Source organism: Marmota monax, unplaced genomic scaffold (genome assembly GCF_021218885.2).
Source record: "Marmota monax isolate L192 unplaced genomic scaffold, Marmota_monax_Labrador192_F-V1.1 WCK01_AAM20220418_F8-fsc00131, whole genome shotgun sequence".
Classification (NCBI taxonomy): Eukaryota; Metazoa; Chordata; class Mammalia; order Rodentia; family Sciuridae; genus Marmota; species Marmota monax.
In genome coordinates this window covers 2609714-2630364 of record NW_026693141.1, presented here as the reverse complement: position 1 = coordinate 2630364, position 20651 = coordinate 2609714, and the positions used below count along the sequence as shown (strand labels likewise).

Below are 20651 nucleotides of genomic sequence, written 5' to 3'. Positions count from 1 at the left end.
CCGGCCCCGTAGGATGGCTTCCACCTGAGTGAAATTAGGCGAATCGCTGCAGAGTTTTTGTCTTCTTGAGAATGCCTCAGGTGGCTCCGCTTCCTGTCACTCACTTCTCAGGCCTGTACTTCAAGTTTTCTCTCCCGGGAGCCATCAGACAGAGCCCAGTCTGGGTGCCAGGAGCAAATGTCCAAACGGGCTTGTCACAGTGTCAGCCATCCAAACACAACCAGAATGGACAAGTTGGTCCCCCACAGAGACAGAAGGGTCGATAGAGAGACGGTGGCATCACCATCAAACACACCTCCTGTGAGACAAGCGGGGGACCCAGAGCCGACTGAGTGGGACTCACTCCTGCAGGAGCCCCCCGTCTTTGGCTGCAGACTAGCTCCACAGCAGCACCTTCCAGAAAGTCAGTGTCCGCAGACCCCCAAGACTGTCAGACCTCACATCAGCTGCCCAGGAACACCCTGGGAGGCAGGCTGGGGACACGGAGGAACACTGGGGCACAATGAAGTAGCAACGGCCCCTCGTTGCACATGGTCCTTGGCAGATGCCCTATAAACTTGGGGATCCTGAGCCCTGATTGGCACGAGCCTTTACTGGATCACTGTCCGACGTCCCTTGATGGGGCTTCCCTCAGAAACCGAGTGTGCCAAAACTCCCAATCACAAAGGCACCTGTCACCTCCTCCCCTGGTAGGGCAGCTTAGCCACGCTCAACCTCAAACCCTAAACCAAGAACATGAGAAGAGGAGAGGGCATCAGAAAGTCTGCAGCGGCCCCTTCACCTGGGTGCTTTGCCTCTCTGGGGTTTCTCTCTGAACAGTCAGAAATCACAACGCTCTTGCCCCACGGGAGCTCCTGCAGTATTACCAGCTCGGTCTCTTTTCCTGCAGCACTTGTCACCTGCCACACTCTGTGACTGATGTATTCTGTCGATTGCTTCTTGTCTGCTTCCTTTGCTTTAGCCACGGGGATAGTTTTGTCTCTTATTATTGTCACCCCGATGCCTTGGGTAGTGTCCAGCAAACACTAGGTGCCTACTGAATGTTTATGGAAGGAAAGAGTGAGCCAGCCCTGGGGAATGTTACCTGCTTCCCCAGGTAACTCTGATGGCAGCTGATCCACCTCCAGGCCACCTCCCAGTCCCCGTCTGCATGCTGTCCTCCTGGTTCAGAGCTAGGACTTCGGTGCCAGAAGCTCAGAAGGGAGGACAGGCTGGGAGTGTCCCCAGGCACCTGGAAGCAGACCCAGTGTCAACAGAAGTTGAGGAAACCAAAGACGCCATGGAAGACAGCTTTGGCCCAGACACAAAGCGACTCCCCATAAGAGGAAGCGTGTGCTGGAGGCCCTCGGCTCTCAGGCAGGGAAGCGCTGGGGTGTGGATGGCAGAGAGGGTGAAATTTACTGTGAAATCTGCCACTGTCTCTGGGGCCTGTCAAAGAAGACACTCGCCTTGTCTAGGGGACAGCTGCTTCTCCTCCTGTGGGGGTCGCTCCAGGGCCCCGGGATGTCTAACTCTGTCACCTCCTCTCCTCGTGGATCTGCCGCGCTGACATCTCCTCTCACGTCCCTCCCATTGGTTGGCAGGTTTTCATCCCCGTGGGTTCAGTGTGTACAGAAATCCCCGGGGGTTCCCGGGATTGGAGTGAGTACACACCACCCAGGCACACACACGCATGGCAGGAAGGAGGCTGACACACGGACGGGGAGAGACATCGGAAGGTACACACGTGCATGTGTGAGTCCGTGCTCCCACGCACACCAGAGACACCAGGGAGTGTGCAGAAGAAAGCACAAAGACAGAAACCTGACACGACACCGAGACAGGTATATTATGACAAAATGACATTGACACCTAGCAGCATGCACTCATACAGTCCAAGAAAAAGTGTCGTAGAAAGCAGTACTTGCTGAGCAAGAATAGAGAGGAATTCACAGGTCCATGGAGCAGAAATGATACCTGGCCACAGAATCGCCCAATTTGCAAATAACTGAGAGAAGAGCTAACGCGGGCTCCATCTTCTCTCACTATCAGACGCCTTGCTGAACACTTTCCAGGTGTACTATCTCATTTAATCTTGCTGCCAGCCCAGGAGGTCGCTCCTGTGTACTCTATCCCCATTTTATAGATACAAATGAGGCCCTGTGTGACCAGAGCAGGCCTCTCTGCAGGGCATCACCCTCCACCCTGCACTTCTCTCTCTGCAGCAGCCCCTGTACATCCTGACATACCCTGGTCGTACCCTATCTCACTTGCTTGCTGTCCCTTCGGCCTGGACCAATCTTCCCCTGACAGTCAGTTATGTCACTTCTGCCCTTTGCTCACAAGTCCCTTCCTTGGAGGAGTTCAAGGACATCACCTTATTCCTCCAGGGCCTGTTTCAATTTCCATCGTATTCACCATGACCTGAGATAAGGTCATTTCCTCCTTCGCCCGCCCACCCTCTGTGCAGAGAGTGAGCTGTCTGAGGACAGGGACTTTGTCTGCCTTGTTCTGCATGGAGGGCCTAGGATCTGGAAGCGCACCTGACTCCTAATAGGTGCTCAGTAAATGTTTGTTGGGCTTAGGATGAGTAAGGCACCAAGGGCTTAGTAACTAAATTGTCTGAGGTCACAGAGCCAGCAAGTAGGTAGCATTGTGTGCATGACATACACCTGTTCACACACATACCTACTCGCACACTCCACCCACCTCGGCTAGTCATACGATTGGCCTCCTCCCCTCCACCATCCCTGCTTCCTTCCTGGTGCCGAGAGCTGGCCTCTTCAGTGCATGCAGGGGAGGACGTCTGGAGCCAGAGAAGAGTTTCAAACAGCAGTGGGGAGGTGCCCTGGAACCTTCTTCAACTATGGGTTCATTGAACACTTCACAACCACGAAAAGGCAATGGAAATCATCCCCCTGGTTGTCAAGATCTCTCTCCCCTCATGTGGAATGAGATAAACCGAGCGGGTGGTGGAGGGTGGTGTCACCGTCCATAAGGAACCTGGGAACAAGAAGGGATGAGAGCACTTGGAGGAGAGGGCGTCCTGTCCTGGCTGCCTACACCTGGTGAAGGGGACAATTCCTCACTTCCAGAGGTGACAACCTAAAGCTTCTGAGAGGCTGGCAGAATCAAAGATCCACGGTTCTTCACCAGACCCAGAGTCCTGCCATCTCTAAGTCTTCAGCAGCATATTCTAGTAGGAGGCTCCTGACAGCAGAGGGCTCCTGACAAAGGGCTGGTCCTCCTCAGGGGGGGACAAGGCCCACTGCTCTGGGCAAGGTCCTCTTTTAGGAGTGAGCAAGAGAGAGAAGTTGCCCCCCACCCCCGACACCCTAGGGACTTCCATGCTAGTGCAGAGACACGGACAATGAGCTAACAGGCGACTTTCCAAGTTTCCTGGCACCAGACGGAAGAAGTGAAATGATGTGAAGGAAGGAACCAGGAAGCCAGGGCAGGGAGGCTTCAGGTAGGGCCATCAGCAGAGGCCTCTCTGGGGATGGATAGTTGAGCCGGAGCTGCAGGCCTGAGGGAGAGCCGCTGCAGGGAGACCAGAGAGCGGTTTGCCAGGAGAGGAGAGGCTCAGTAGATCCAGGGACAGAACGCAGGCCTGTGTGCTGCGCAGGGGAACCAGGAGACAGGTCAGGAAATGAACTCACAAGAGTGGCTCCAAGTCACAGCACGGGGTAGAGGGAAACAGGATGGTAGGAGAGCTCAGTGAGGACCCACCCTGAGCACAGGCCTCAGCCCTGACTCTCACGCTCCCTCCACCCCTCCACCTGCCTCTGGGTTGTTTCCCTCCAAGTTCCCCATTAGATACAACACCAGGCCCAGAAAGTCCTCAGGGCCACTGCCCTGCTGCAAATCCCAAAAGGTCTAAAAGAGGAGGTGGAGGAAGCAAAGCGTTCTCTGCCATCCGGCTCCCTCTCACACAACAGCCAGGAAATGTGTCCTCTGCTCTAATGTGGGTCTCTTGGGTCATAATTCAGATCGCCACTCCACCATGTTTAGGAGCAAGAGTCTGCCCTTCCACAGAGATCTGGGAGTGCAGGTGCCCAAGTGCTTAATGGCCAGTGTTAGTGCCCAGCTACAGTAGTGGCCAGAGCAGCAGAACTGAAACAAGAGGCCCAAGGCCCACAGCTCTCTTGAGCTCACACCAGTCTGCTTATCCATCCATCCATCCATGCAGCACGTGTGTTTCAAGTGATTATGTGTCAGACACTGTTCTCGGGGTCTGTGATACATAAGTGAACTAAAAAGACTTAAATTAACAAAATTTCTGCTCTCATAGAGCTTATATTCTAAATGAGGAAAACATGAAATATGCAAAAGAAATGTATAAACAAACAATCTAGCAAATAAGAAACATACTACCATGAATAAAAACAGAGTCACGGAGGGGTTGGTAGCTGTCAGATCTGGGTGGAGGGCAAGTTCCCTCGGTGCTCAGGGGAGGCCCCTAGTAAGTAGACTTGGGACAGTCATCCTTGTAGCTATCTGGAGAGAGCTCCAGGCCAGGGAGCAACCACAGCAAAGGTCTAAGGCAGAAGATGCCTGACATAGAGGAGAACTGTCACACAGGGCCTCTCTGCGTCCAGAGCACTGGCCCCCACCCCAACTCTGCAGAGTGTGCCTGAAGAACAAACTAAGAGGTGATAGTGTCGGGAGGGGACAGATATGTGAATGGTGGGAATATAAGGTTAAGGGAATAATCCTATAAACTGGGTCCACTGTGCTGACCGTCCCCCCACCCTCACCTTAAAGCTTTCTTTCCCAAGAAGTAATTTACCTACAGTCCTGAGCCTTGCCTCAGTGGTCAGGATATGTCACATTTCTCAGCAAACTACCTGTTCACAGAAGGGGAAATGCATCCCCAAATAGTGTTGATAAGAGGAACCCAAGTTATGCTGAAGCAGAAGACTTTTGTGATCAGATCCTGAAACTCTGAGAAAGAAGGATAGTTCCTCCTCACCATAAAATCTGTAAAAATGTATGGTCAAGAATCCAATTAGAACCAATCAGCATGGGCCAAGGTAACCTAGAGAAGTCATGACAGTGGGGACTTGAAAGTCTGATGTTATCCTGCTGTCAGTCAGACGTCAAGAGTTGGACCTGTGTAGAACTCTCTGGAAACTTCTCTGGGATCCCCAATAAAACTGAGTGCCCACAGTCCCTCTTGTCTATGAAAGGATCCGTTGTTTCCCTTTTTCTTTCTCATCCCGTCAATAAACTCATGCCTAATACTCTGAGTGACATGTCGGAAATTTTTCTGACTTATTGAAAGAATTAGGATTTGGAGAGGGGGTCCTCAAACTGCCTCAGTTTTTTGGAAGGCCTCAGCTCTATAACAAGGTCAGATATCTCTGGGGACAAAACCCAGGGCCTTCTGGGTCTTCAGGAGCACTTTGGTCACTGGGGGGATGTGACCAGAGGAAAGGCATGATCTAACTTTAAAAGGTTAACTACTGCATTGAGAAAAGACTGGAAAGATATGAGAGAATAATTATAAAGCCTGTTGCAAATATTCAGACTCAGCTCAGGGTGGTAGCAGTGAGGTGGCGGGAAATATTCATATTCTGGAAATGTTTTCTAAAGCCAATAGAGTTTTTGGACACAGTGGATGTGAGGCGAGGGATAAATAGTATTATCAAATTATTATTACTTAGCCAGCCAAACTGCTGGTAAGGCTTTAGCTTGAATGACATTGTTGCTATCATCCGTGACAGGGCTGAGTCGAGGGGCAGAGTGTTGGGAAGAAGACTAAGAACTGGGCCTTGGATGTGTGCAGTTGGAGACCTGTGGGATGTACGTACAGTGGAGACGGCAAGACAGGACAGGACACAGGGACCTGAGATGGAGCACTTCTGTGGTGCTAAAATCAGGGAACTGAGTGACACCGTGAAGAGGAGGCGGGACCAGAAAAGGAGAGTAAGATGAAGCAGAGGAAGAAGTAACAGGAAATCCAAGGAGGAGTGGAGCTTAGGAGCAACAGTGTGAAGAAAGGCATCTCTCTGAGCTTGGATTCTAGCAGGTGACAGGCTTCACTCCCTGCCCTTCCCCGAGTGCTCTGCATACAGTAACTCCACCAAAGGATCCAAGTCAAGGCCCTTTGTCAACAGGCTTTCATTGTGGGCTTGATGCAGTGGTTGGAAAGCCACTGCCCACCACCTGTTTTACAGCTTTATTGCACATGGCTGCACCCATCCGTTCAGGCGCTGTCTGTGGCAGCTTTAAGTTACAATAGCAAAGTTGCACATTGCGTCAGAGGATATGTGGTCCAGAAGCCCCAACAATTCACTATCTGACCCTTTATAGAAAAAATGTGCTGACCCCAGGGCTCATCCGTTGGCATGCCACATCATTGATTCACATCCTTCAGGAATATTTAGGTCTTTACCTTACATCAAGGAAAAATAATAATCTGAAGGCTACCAGATATTGTTCTTGTGTTATTTGGGCTCCATAAATGAAGCAGATCATCACTATTATTCTCATTTTACAAATGATAAAACTAAGACTCAGGGAAGTTGAAGGTCACTCAGCCAGTAGAGGATAGGTCAAGGCTTGAAATCCAGCTCTTCAGATGCCAAAACCCAACTCAGAGCCACTATATCAGTAGAGCCCAAAGCAACACATGGATGAGGATTTCCAAAAATTGTAATAATTTGATTTGTAGAAATGTCAGGCTTGTTATATATAGCTAGCAACTCAGATGTACATTACTACTTAAGAAACAAAGTAGTCTGTTTAATTTCAAATAGTAAATTTATTTAAATAAAAAATATGTTAGAAAAATAGGACAAGGTTTAATTTCATTTTGCTACATGTGGATTTCCAATTTTGCCAGCCCCATTTGTTGAAGAGGCTATCTTTTCTCGAGTGAATGTTTTTGACACCCTTGTCTAGTATGAGATGACCTATTTACGTGGGTTTGTCTCTGTGTCCTCTATTCTGTACCATTGGTCTACAAGTCTATTTTGGTGCCAATACCATGCCATTTTTGTTACCATAGCTCTGTAGTATAGTTTAAGGTCTGATATGGTGATGACACCTGCTTCACTTTGCTTTGCTTTAGCTATTCTGGGTCTCTTATTTTTACAAATGAATTTCATGATTGCTTTCTCTATTTCTATGAAGAATGTCATTGGGATTTTAATAGGAATTGCATTAAATCTGAGTAACACTTTTGGTAGTATGGCCATTTTGACAATATTAATTCTGCCTCTCCAGGAGCATGAGAGGTCTTTCCATCTTCTGAGGTTTTCTTCAACTTCTTTCTTTAGTGTTCTGTAGTTTTCATTGTGGAGGTCTTTCACCTCTTTTGTTAGATTGATTCCCAGGGCTTTTTGTTGTTGTTGTTGTTATTGTTGAGACTATTGTGAATGGAGTAGGTCCCCTAATTTCTCTTTCAGTGGATACATCGCTGATGTATAGAAATGTGTTTGATTTTATGGGTGTTGATTTTGTATCCTGCTACTTTGCTGAATTCATTTATTAGTTCTAGAAGTTTTCTGGTGGAATTTTTTGGATCTTCTTGGTAAAGGATCATGTCATCAGCAAATAGTGATAGTTTGAGTTCTTCTTTACTATTTGTATCCCTTTAAATTCTTTCTTTTGTCTAAATGCTCTGGCTAGAGTTTCAAGGATAATGTTGAATAGAAGTGGTGAAAGAGGGCATCCTTGTGCCAGTTTTTAGCGGGAATGCTTTCAATTTTTCTCCATTTAGAATGAAGCTGGCCTTGGGTTTAGCATATATAGCTTTACAATGTTGAGGTGTGTTCCTGCTATCCCTAGTTTTTCTAGTGTTTTGAACATGAAGGTGTGCCATATTATGCCAAATACTTTTTCTGCCTCTATTGAGATGATCATATGATTCTTGTTTTTAAGTCTATTAATATGATAAATTACATTAATTGATTTCCATATATTGAACCAATGCTGCATCCCTGGGATGAATCCCACTTGATTGTGGTACACTATCTTTTTGATATATTTTTGTATGAGATTTGCCAGAATTTTATTGAGAATTTTCACATCTATTTTCATTAGAGATATTAGTCTGAAGTTTTCTTTCTTTGATGTGTCTTTGTCTGGTTTTGGTATCAGGGTGATATTAGCCTCATAGAATGAATTTGGAAGGATTTCCTCCTTTTCTATTTCATGGAATACTTTGAAATTGGTATTAATTCTTCTTTGAAAGTCTTGTAGAACTCAGCTGAGAATCCATCTGGTCCTAGGCTTTTCTTGGTTTGTAGGCTTTTGATGGCATTTTCTATTTTATTACTTGAAATTGATCTGTTTAAATCATATATGACCTCCTCATTCAGTTTGGGTAGGTCATATGTCTCTAGAAATTTGTCAAAGTCTTTGATATTTTCTATTTTTTTTCGAGTATAAATTTTCAAAATAGTTTCTAATTATCTTCGGTATTTCAGACGTGTCCATTGTATGATATTTCCTTCTTCATCTTGTACTTTTACAATTTGAGTTTTCTCTCTTTTTCTCTTCATTAGCAGAGCCAGTGGGTTATCTATTTTATTTATTTCTTCAAAGAACCAACTTTTTATTTTGTCAATTTTTTCAATTGTTTCTTTTGTTTCAATTTCATAGTTTCAGCTCTGATTTTAATTATTTTCTGTCTTCTGCTGCTTTTTATATTGATTTGTTCTTCTTTTTCTAGGGTTTTGAGATGTAGTATTAGGTCATTTATTTGTTGACTTTTTATTCTTTTAATGAATGTACCCAATGCAATAAACTTTCCTCTTAGTAATGCCTAGCAATTAGAAAAAAATGCAAATCAAAACCACTCTAAGATTTTATCTCACTCCTGTCAGAATGCCAATCATCAAGAATATAGGCCACAATAAATGTTGGCGAGGATGTGGTGAAAAAGGTCCACTCACACATTGCTGGGAATGGAACCACCATTTGACCCAGCTATCCCACACCTTGGTTTATACCCAAAGGTCTTATAATCCGCATCCTTAAAAATAGTGATGCAGCCACATCAATGTTTATAGCAGCTCAAATAACAATAGCTAGACTATGGAACTAACCTAGGTATCCCTCAATAGATGAATGGATAAAGAAAATGGGGTATATGTACTCAATGGAATATTACTCAGTTTTAAAGAAGAGTAAAATTATGGCATTTGCAGGTAAATAGATAGAGTTGGAGAATATCATGCCAAGCAAAATAAGCCAGTCCCACAAAACCAAAAGCCAAATGTTTTCTCTAATATGTAGATGCTAATTCACAATAAGACGTGGGGCACTAGGAAATAACAGCATTATCTTAGATTAGGTAGAGGGAAGTGATGGGAGGGGAATGGAAGGGAGGTGGAGATAGGAAAGATAGTAGAATGAACAGACATTATTACTGTATGTATATATGTGAGTATGTGACCAATAGGATTCTGCAACATGTACACTCAGAAAAATGAGAGATTATATCCCATCTATGTATGATGCATCAAAGTGCGTAAATGGATTCTACTGTCATGTATAACCAATTAAAACAAACAAAAAATTTTAAAAATAGGCAAGGCAAAAGTCTTGATGGTAATGCTATAAGCTAAATTACGAACCCCAACACCAAATCTCCCTGTCGAAGCCCTGCCCCAGGCAGCTTGGCATGTCCTCTGTTTACCTCCTCTTTAAAGGGGTACTTCAGTTAAAATGAGACTTTTAAGGAGGGGCCCTCATCTAATCTGATGAGTCTTCTTATAGGAAGAGGAGATTAGGAGACAAAGAGGGTCAATAGGGACATGCACATACAGAGGACATACACATGAGGACACAGCAAGAAGGTGGCCAGCCATCTGTGAGCCAAGGAGAGAGACCTCAAAAGAACCAAACCCACTGACACCTTGACCTTGGATTTCCAACCTGCTGAATTGTAAGAAAATGAATTTCTGTTTGTTAAATAGCCTAATCTGTGGCAAACTAATGATCATCTGAAGTCACCTGAAGTTATGGAGCTGTTTTATTTTTTTTTACTTATTAATCTACTTATTTATTTTATTGAATAGTCTTTAAATTATTTGGGCTTGAACTTGGAAATTCACATAAATAACAGATACATATTTTGGTCCCTTTCCTTTTCAGTTCTGGTTCAATGACAACACGGGGGGGTTGTTGTTCATTCAAAAAGGGTCAGGGTCTGTTAGGTGAGGTTTCAGCAGACAGGATGCAGGACTGTCCTCAGGCTGCTGAGGGTCTGGGGGTGGAGAGACAGGGGAGTCAGAGCAGAGTGGTCAGAGAAAAGCTACTGCAGAGGTGTCCAACGACGGGCTGGGAGGAGCCCACTCAAGAACGTGGTGGAGTGAAGGGTGGAAGGACGAGGTCACAATGCCCTGGTGAGAAGGGAGGTGCTTTCCAGGAGGTGCCCCATTGCCATGCACCTGCAGTGGCCTGCCAAGGGTACTGACCCATCACGGTCGAGGCTGGCCCACAGGCTAATGGAGGCTGGAATTAGTCTTGATGCACTGGCTCTGGCAAGTCCCTGGGCATGCTCACCACGCTGCTCTTGCCCCCAGCTCTACTCGGCACGCCCAATCAGGGAAGCAGCCTGGGTTCTTGATGTGCCTTCTACTGGACTTGGATCTCTGCTCCCTTCCTGCCTCAGCCTTGACCTGGACTCCTGTGTGCCCCACTCCCAGGGCAAAATACTCCACTCTCAGCCCTGCATGGGCCCTTCCCAAGCTACGGATTGTCCAGAACCTTGGTGCAGCCTCTGCTTGGCTCCAAACACTGTCAGTGTCTGGAAAATCCTATTGCAGTGTCACAAACACAAGAGCCTCTCCAGTCATCAAACACTTACTCTGGGCGGGCCTTGGTTCTCAGCTTATTATAAGTATTATCTCACTTGATTCCTGGAACAACACTGCCTGGTATGATTGGTACCTTCACATGACAGTAGAGGATGCTGACTCTTCGAGACACCCAAGACCTTACTTAGCAAGTGGTAGAGCTTAGTGAATGGTAGACTCATGCTCAGATATTCTGATGCCAAGACCAGTGCATGTAACCAGTGAATCTGCAAACCCAGTGGACACCAGTACTGGCCCCAATGATGAGGCCTTGGAGTCACAATTTGCCATCCTCACCTCTGTAAGAAGCAGCTTTAGAAGGAATGAACGCCCTGGCCCTCTACGTTCCCGCCTCCCTTTTCTTTCCAATATTCCAAAGCCCAGAGCTCCCACCATGCCTCACTGCCAAGCCTGAGTGGGTACTGACCGGACTACCAAGGAGGAGGAGGAGCTGGCTGAGGACAAAGGCAGGCAAGGACAGGTGGGGCTGTCAGAGGCAGCGGACAATTATATCACCAGTTTATATTTCCCGTCTTTTGGAAGTCCTTCCATATTTTAAGTCTCAGGTCGGCAAGAAATCCTGAAATGTTCAGTGCTTGGGCGATCTCGGGTCTTTTCTGAAGGATTCATTCCACCAAGGAAAGATGCTTCCCCTCAGCTCCTAGGGCCTTGGAGGCAGGTAAGGAGTGGGGAGTGGGAATCTCATTTTCAAAAGTAAGGCATGGGGACAAAGGGAGAGTCTCATCTGCAGTGGCTGACTCCATCTCAGACACCCCCACTCCCATTCCCAAGCCATGGCAGCTTCCACAAGAGCACCACAATGGGTCCCTGTGTGGCTGACGCTGGGAGACTGGGAGCCCCACACCGAGAGAAGATGTCATCATGCTCTTGGGGAGGGTGGAGCTGCTGTGGGCTGCCCAGGCATAATGCACAAGTCCTGTGGGTGGCATAATGTGGAATTCATCTCCCCTGCTCTGCAGAGAGGGGACAGGCAGGACAATCCAGACTCTGTCAGCAAGGTCCTCCAGAGAGTTCAGGCCACGCTAATGAAGATGAATCAGAGGGAGATCTGTCTCCCAGGGCTGCTGCCTCTGCCCCTCAGAGCCAACACATCCATATTTGTGGGCTGGAAGGACAACGCCCAGGGATGGCCCATTCACCAGAGAAGACGGGGCAGAGGTATGGCAGTGCCGATCCACGCCTGGGGTGGGTTGAGTATTGTGGGGTGAAATAATCGGGCATGAATTAGGGGACTCCGGGAAATATCCTCAACTAGATGGCATTTCCAGAGGAAATCTCTTCCTCCACCTGCTACAGACCCAACTCCTGGTCTGAGCGCAGGGACCCCTGAGAAAGATAGTGCTCAACTGAGTCTCAGAACAAAGCCCCACCTTTCTACTTCCTGCTCAGCTTCCGCCAACAATAATCTCTGTGCCCTATCTGTTCTTGGTTTGGTTTCATGGAATCTTCTGGAGGTTCCACAGGGGGTCAGTGGCACACACGAAGGCTCAGAGCGCACACTGCATCTCGTCCTTTCAGCACACACTCTGGTTTTTGTAAACTTCCTTCCTCTGTGTGCTTCTCTAACTCGGCTCTTATGGCAATAAATCATTACCCATCTCAGGCCTTCAGGATCAAGGGAGGCGACTTTGGTAGGAGATCATCCTCCAGGGAAATCTGGACCAAGAACATGGGCATCGATACCAGGTTTCTTCAAAGGAGAGTAAATGTCGGCCTTGAACTTTTACACACCATTATTTTGAAGTCAGTAGATTTCTTCTAGACTCCTGGATATTTTGATATTTCAAGTGTTTTATTCCCTGTTATTGCACACCTGCTTCAGTCCCCAGGCAGTGTATGAAAAGGATACACATTGACCCAAATAAATCAAGTCACCTTTCTGCTGCTGGTTCCTGTGGGTTTCCACTGAGCCACAGGCTGGTACTTAGTGGCAAGACAAATGTCAAGCAGAGCCCAAAGAGCCTTACCTGCCTTTCTGACATGATGTAGAGTTGCTCATGATCCTTGGAGAAGGCCATGTCACGGAGGACCGGGCCAGGTTCTACCACCTGCACTGTCTCGTACTGCAGGGCATTGCCCCTGGGCCCATCCACCCGGATCTGCAGGAAGAAAAAGAGCAAAACCAATATGAGTACAGGCACCATTACTGCCCACAGCCCAGCTTCAGTCCAGAGACCTTCCAACAGCCAAAGGACAGTCAGTGAGCTCTGCCACCACAGAGCTCAGAGGCCAAAGCCAAGCCCATTGTGGCATCCTGAAGGGCATGTCCCAGAGAAGGGGAGGGGAGAGACCTAGCTGGGCTTCAGCAAGAACCTGGTCTTGTTCTCTCCTGTTCCTTGTGCCTTGGGCTGAAGTCTCAGAGCCCTTGCTGGTTTTGGGAAATAAAGGATGGGCTGGTATGGGGTGGGGTGGTCTGGGGACTGGGCGAACAGCTCAGCATTGAGGCTGCCTCAGATCAGAGTATCATCCTGCGTCCAAAAGGCAGTAGTATCCACTACACTTGGTAGTAGAGAACCATTTTGGTGTAACGATGTTGGCTAATTCTTTGAAACTGGTACCTGGATCTCATTGCTATGGTCTGGAGGGGAACCAGACTTTCACATCAGGTAGCCTCTTTTGGCCATTGAAACCACTGGCTTATACGTCAGGTTTTAGAATAGATGTTAGGTTCTGAATCCTGCTAGAGGGAATGGGACATAGGGATTGCAGGAAAATCCTGCATGAGTTTAGCATTCCTAGAGTTGTCCTTCTAGGAATACTTAATGGGAGGTCATTGTCCAGCCACCACAAATCCTTCTGAGAACTGCTTGGGCCACATGGATAAAAACAGAAGAGACTCCCCCCCCCCCCCACACACACACACTCCATCACCAAGAACAAATCTAGAAAAGACATGGGCTTCCCCTCCAGACACAATGCTCACCTGGCCCTGGGTGTTGGCCAGGTCTCCAGATTCATCCTGAGCCTGAGTGCCCAGATCTGATATGACCTGCCCAGCTAACACCTCCCACGTTCACTGGGAACAAACAGTACCAAGAGCGTGGTTAGATGAGGCCGAGGGGATCACGGAACTTGAGGCTCTAAGACTCTGTAAGTTACCCCTGGCATAATTTTAGAGCTTTCAATAATAAAACCAAAGAAAACATTGTATCCCTGAAATTCGCATTATGCACTTTCATTTAAAAATATTAATATGTAACTTTTAATCCCTCCTGTGATCAAGGAGAATAAGTTATTGGGGGGGGGGCACATGGATGACAACTGGTCACAGTTACCCAAAAGTCCGATGGCTCTTTCTGCAGAGTTCACCAGCCTCTGATCGCTGAGGCGGTTGGTTTACGTGTTTGACTTTAGTTTGTTCCAGGATTTGGTTGATTGGTTTTTCTTTGTTTTTCCTTTTCAGCATTATTTTTAAGCTCCCTAGATATCAGGTGCTAAGAGGTGGCTTTGTACATATCCCTTATTGATATGATCCCCTCAATCCTGTGTGCTTAGTGCTCATTTGTCATGGCTTACACAGCCCCTGACACATCTAAACCACCTTCTCCCACCTTCTGGGCGGGACTGAACCTACTCTCTGCTTCCGAGAGTTGTTCTTAATGAGCAGAAACAAATCAGCTTAATCTCACTCTCTCACCACAGTGATGGAGAGAAAATTGACTCAACCCATCAACAGGTGGTGATCAGAAGAGACTTTTGGAACCAGGGAATGTCAGACACAGAGATGGGAAAACACATTGGCCCTTGATAATGTCCTGACCCCCAGAATCCAAATAACTCCAAAGCCTGCCCATTGTCTGAACTTGGTTGTTTCTTAAAATATTTCCTTATTGTTTATTCCTAAATCAATACAAAAGCTTAATATCACATCAAAATCTTAGCTAATAAATCTGATATTGTATACAGAAAATGAGACCCAGGTACATTAAACAGTTGCCTAGAGCTATGAAATCTGTAGGTGGAATTAGAACCCAGGTCTGACTGTGAAGTCCCTGTTTACAAGAGAGGCCTTGTTCCTGGGGCAAAGGGTAGGTCAAGGTAGGTCCCGGTGGGGCCATCCAAAGGCGGGGGGCTAAGGTCAGGATCTGCCTCTGGTCTCTTCAATTCCAGAGACGTTCACTAGTCACCCCTAATATTGATGCTCAAACTCTCGTGCTTGACAAATATTTATTTTAAAAATGAACAAATAAATGAATAAGCTTAAGACTTTGCTAATTTCAGATTAAGCTCATGAAAATAATAGCAACGAAAACCAGAAAAAGAATTGAAGAGAGATTTAGCCCTGAAAATCAAAATGCCTTGGATTCCCAGAGTCCTCTCTCTGTGTCCATTCCCAAGCCACCAGATGTCCACACCAGCCAGGACCTTTCTTAATCTGAATGAAATGAGAGTTCATGCAAAACCAATTGGGATTACCACCCAAGTCTGACCGTGTGGTGATGACCTTGGCCCCTGGCCCAGTCAAGCTTCAGCCCCAGCTGGGAGGTGCCCTGGGGTGGGAGCAGAGAGTGATACTGAGTGCCTGGCTGCTCTCCAGTCCCCTTGGCCGCCAGCAGGATTGGGCTCCCACAGGGAATGCTGGTGGAACTAAGCCCCATCCAGCGCCCTTGGTCTGATCCCCAAAGTAAATGAGATTCAGTGCCTGAGTGGTCTTCTTATCGTTTGGTTCCAACTTCCCTGCTCCCTCAGGTGAGGTGAAAGTACTGGATATAGTGGACATTAGAGGAAGTTAGTGACCGGGGGCAGGGACAGAAGGGTGGGCGAGGGAAGGAACAGAGACACCCACGGGGTGAGTTTTCACAGCCTGGCCTACTGGCTCCCCACCATCCACCCTCCGCCAGAGGGTGAAAACAATCAGGAAGGTGTTTCTCCTCCCCCTCCCCCATCCACAGCTTTCCACAGAATAGAAGGGAAAGTTTCATTTGTCCATTGCCTGAAAGAATCTCACAAGGACATGGGAAAAAGGAGTTTATTGTGTAATCTGCTGAACGTTTGATGGGCAATCCTAAAATTCAGGTAGAATGTACAAGCTGCAGGCTTTGGGGCCCGTAGATGGATAAAGGACAAGAATTGTTCTTTATTAAATGGCTACTACGAGGGCTGGGGATGTGGCTCAAGCAGTAGCGTGCTCGCCTGGCATGCGTGCGGCCTGGGTTCGATTCTCAGCACCGCATACAGACGGGGATGTTGTGTCCGCCGATAACTAAAAAAAAATAAATGTCAAAAATTCTCTCTCTCTCTCTCTCTCTTAAAAAAAAAATGGCTACTAAGAGTCAGGCATTTACATCTCACAAGTTCCTAAAGTGAGCACGAATATCACCCCATTGCAGGTAAGGCACAAGAGAGGTGAAATGACCTGTCCAAGGTCACACATCTAGTGAAAGGCAATCCCGGATCCACACCAAGTTCCATTTGATTTCAGCATCTGTGAGTTTACAGGATACGCCAACACACGTCCTGAACCAGGTCCTATTGGTTATGTAAATCTGCATCCTCTCAAGCAGTCAAAGTGGTTGATGTTAAACAAACATCACTCTGAGGGGTGGAGGAGGAACCAAGTCTTTATTGACTGCAGTTCTTTTGGGAGAGGAACATGCATATGAATGAAGATGCTGTTGTAAATTTTCAAAATAATGAGCCCTTATATTTTTTGTTTTATACTTTGCAAATTCATAAATAACACTGTCTCATCTGATGGTTATGAAATTTTTATGATGTTGACTGCCGGCATAAACCTTCTCATTTTACTGATGAAGCAACGGAGACAGGAATTGTTCTTGCCCAAACTTCAACAGTAAACCAGTATCAGACAGGACTAGAACCCAGTTCTCCCATTTGCTAGCTCAGCTTTGGCTCTTAGCTATTTAGATGCTCCAAAAGCCTTTGACAAGGTTCCACATGAACAGGTATTTAAAAATAATGAGTCTCTATGGGACTTGGGGCACTTTGGCCAAGGAAAGAGAAACAATTGAGACAGGAAAGACACATTTCTGTGTGGAGAGGTAGAGCTGAGCACTCTCCCAACACTATTGTCTTACTGAATACTTTTTATAAAATGGTCTAGAGGAGAGAGAAAAAAAAATTGCAGAGGATTTTGAGCTTTGAAGCCCAACAATGCACATAAACTATAGAAAGTTGTCCACCCTGGATGGGGCTGATCGTCAAGAAGGAGTTGACACAGGAGCAGATAGATAGTCCTGGAACTGTGGGTCTCATGGGGCAGATGTCATGCCTGTCACATTTCCTAAGACATAATTGGTGCTCAATAAATAGTTACTAGTAAGTGAAAAATAACCACAATCTTCCAGCATTTTGATGGGCTCTGAGATGCTAGATATAATTAAGATAAGACACAGGATCAAGGAAAGGGACTTCAGTATCATTATTTTCTATTCCTTTTATTCCCAGGGAGTCAACAAAATATTAGGCAATATTCTGATGGGATTTCAGGGACAAACAGACCAATGGAATCATCATCCTGGCCAAGTTCACTTCCAATATCACATTTGGTCTGCACCTCAGAAGATAGCAACATGCTCCAGGCTAGGACAACAGCCCAGACCACAAATAAAAAGTTGAGAGTAGAGGTGGAAGGAGACCATTAACTAATGTCCGTGTTTCAGTCAAGAATGGGGAGGCCACCCCCAAAGGCTGTGAGGCAGCAGCCTAAACAAATGTCTGTTATTTGACACAACGTAGTTGAGATGTGTGGATCACCTAAGCAATGAGAAAAGATTAAAGCAGAAATTGATTATTTTTTGAAGGTAGAAAAAGTAAAGAGACCAATTGTGGGTTATGAATGTAAATATGTGTGTTTTGAAGATGTTGTAAATTTCCAAAGTTGATACCCAGCGGGTAGCCACATCCCAACCCTGCAAGTCCCTTAACAGAATGACACACCACACACTCATTTATCATCTGCCATGCATTTGTTGAATGCCTGGCTTCATACCCATGAGGCCTGGTGACAAACTCTATGACAGAGAGTTGATCAAAGACCTCTGTTTGTTCTCTCCAGGAGCCCTGGCTGACTGACTGGGAGTCAATAGGTATGATGTGCCCAGCCCCAAGTAAGGCCAGTGGGCAGGGGCAGGGAGTATCCATACACCATATAACAAAGGGCCACCAATATGGCACCTGAGGGAGCTTTACCAATAAGACATATAGTGGGTAACATTGGATTTACTCAAAGCTACCTTAGTAGTCAAAAATCTCCCACTAAGAAGAGTGACCCATCAGAAGTAACAAAATTAGTGGTAGTGACATTCTGATAGGAGAGAAACAGTGAAAATAGGAACAAGAGTGTTAGAAGGGGAAAGTCTTTCTTCAGCACTGTCCTGAGAAGGGAGTGTGAATGGAGCAGACCTGAATGGCTAAATATGGTCTCCGTGGCAGGGAATGGTGCCTCTCTAGGTCTTGCTTGAGACTAGTGGAATGTTCTAGAGCAGTATATGTATATGTGAGCCACAAATGTGGGTCACATATGTCATTTGAAATTTTCTAGTAGAAAAAGAGATGGGTAAAATTAATTCTCACAATTATCTTGTCTAACCTGTTGTGCCCTAAATATGATGTTAACAAGTATACAAATATACAAGTGTAAAATTATCAATGGGATATTTTACTTTCTTTTTCTCATATTAAATCATTAAAACCTGGCGTGTGCTTTACATGTACGACATCTCAACTGGGTCTTACAATGTGGCTTCTGGCCACCATATTGGATGGCACTGTTCTAGACCATTCTCTTCCCAGTATTCTGAGTCTATATTCATCAATCAACCTGGCTAAGAATTTGACTTGGTGACTATCTTTCTGGGGATGCCTCAGTGGAAACTTTGCCCAACTCCCCATCTTTACCACAACACACTGGTGTCTTCCACGGACCCTTCATCTACAGCATAACACAGCGTGTCTCACCATCCTCATGTTTTTGAAGCTCATGGGATATATGCACAAGTCAGCAGCAAGGTCCCTGCTCTGCCAAGCAAGTCAGAAAACTCAGCTGCATGGACCTGGTTCTAATCTTGCACTTGCCAGACTCACTGATCATTTCCGCTCTTTCTGGGCCTCCTGCACAGCAGGTCCCCCAGTACCCTGAGTGGCAGTCAAAATACTAACAGCTGCTCACAGGTGAGGACCAACCAGTCACACAGTTGCTGTGGGAGCAGATTCTTGGAGGCTCCCAGCTGCCCCGAGTACCATTGCTAGAGAGAAGATGGAGGTGGGGGGACAATTAGATGGTGGTGGGCATGCAGGGCCTGGGGACAGCAGCTAACTACCAATTAATATTACCTGGTGAGGCCACGTTAGGACTTCACAATTGTGCATCATCCTGGCTCACCCAGCCAGAGCCTTCATTATAGCGTTGAGTGTGCACTGCACATTCCTTACATACAGCTTCACAGAGACACACAGACATGCTAGCTGGGTATCTGGCCTTCCCCTCTCGTCTTCCCCAGCCAGTCCGTCTCTATCTGAGGAGCTTCCTAGGCAGCCAGCCCCTTCCCTCCAGCCCCTCTGGCCCCCTGCCCATCCACCCGTCAGTGTAACACCTATCTCCATCCCTGGCACGGTGAGTCCCTGCGTTGCCAGGCAGACTGCTATTAAAACATCAGCAGGGTGGCCTCCGCAAAGGTCAGCCATCCAGGGAGCTCCTGGCAGCTGCTTGTTTGTTTATTGGAACATTATCTGGGCCGGGCTGTTTATTTACATCCATTGAAGGATTGAACAAAAAATATCATCTCCCAGTAGCAGGCAGATGCTTGCACTAGAGCGTTCTGGCTGCTGTCTTGCTTGGAATAATCTCCCTAATGAGCAAACAGTACTATTCATCTCTAAAGATTCAGGCCACCCCTGACCTCCCCTTTTCATCCCGGTCTATACCTGCAAGGTTTCTGGGCTGGGGCCAGGTGTAAGAAGGTCCTCACCTTCTTAAGGCTTTTCTGAAAGGCAGGGAAATAAAGGTGGAACTGGAGATAGACAAGGAGCCAGTTAAACTATCAGGCTTGTCTCAGGGTCATTCTGAAGTCTCCACGTGGACCCTCAAACCTCAAATGCAGAGGCATGGGCCAAACCAGCAGGTGGTTGGAATGAGAGAACATCCAGGTCTCCCTCATGGGGATGGGGTAGTAGGGCTTGTGCAAAGACACACCCCATATTGGAGGGGGACCAGAGCTATTGTTGGCCCTCCCAAGTGCCCAGCACGTGAAGGGACTTTTGTGCAATGAAATGCAAACCCACTAGTTTGCAGAATGGAGACCTTGTCCGGCAGACAGGCCTGGGTGAGCTGCCTGAGGAGGGTCCAGGGACCCAGGCTCAGCTTCTTCTCCCAGAAACCTTGCCTGTGTGACTTCAGCTGTCTTAGCTATCTTAGCCTTAACCTGGCTCTCATGGAGGCATAAGTAGTTGAGGGCCCTTGGTGAGGTACCCGTGATGAAGACCACCCCCTAACCTGTGATGCTCTCAGGAGACACATGTGAGCTACTTGGATCCTGCTTATGTAGTTTATTCCATTGTCTCCCAGAGGATCTAAGTGATATAGCCATGGTCACTGTCCCTTAGCATCTTACTACACAAACCCAAAAGAAGCAGGTAGAAGGAACAATTAGCACACCAGAAGCAGGCACACAGTGGGTGCTTGTTTATGGTATGAATGTGCGCGCGTGTGCTTGCGCGTATACACACACACACACACATATACACACACACACATTTGTTCTCTCTGGATCTGAAGATGAGACCATGCCTCAGCCTCTAGAACTGTCGCTGTGTGATTCCATAACACAGTGATACCAGGCAGGAGAATCAACTGTGGGATGAAGCCTGAGGATCTTGGCA

General features: G+C 46.8%; 1 protein-coding gene across 2 annotated transcripts in view; it reads right to left on the bottom strand.

The window, feature by feature from the left end:
- Plxna4 (plexin A4) overlaps positions 1-20651 on the bottom strand; it is a 425679-nt gene that overhangs the window by 143010 nt on the left and 262018 nt on the right. For both annotated transcript variants that reach the window (XM_046455106.2, XM_058582832.1), the window contains exon 4: positions 12779-12910. In XM_046455106.2, coding sequence (XP_046311062.1) covers positions 12779-12910 — 132 coding nt within the window. The remainder of the gene's footprint in view (positions 1-12778; positions 12911-20651) is intronic.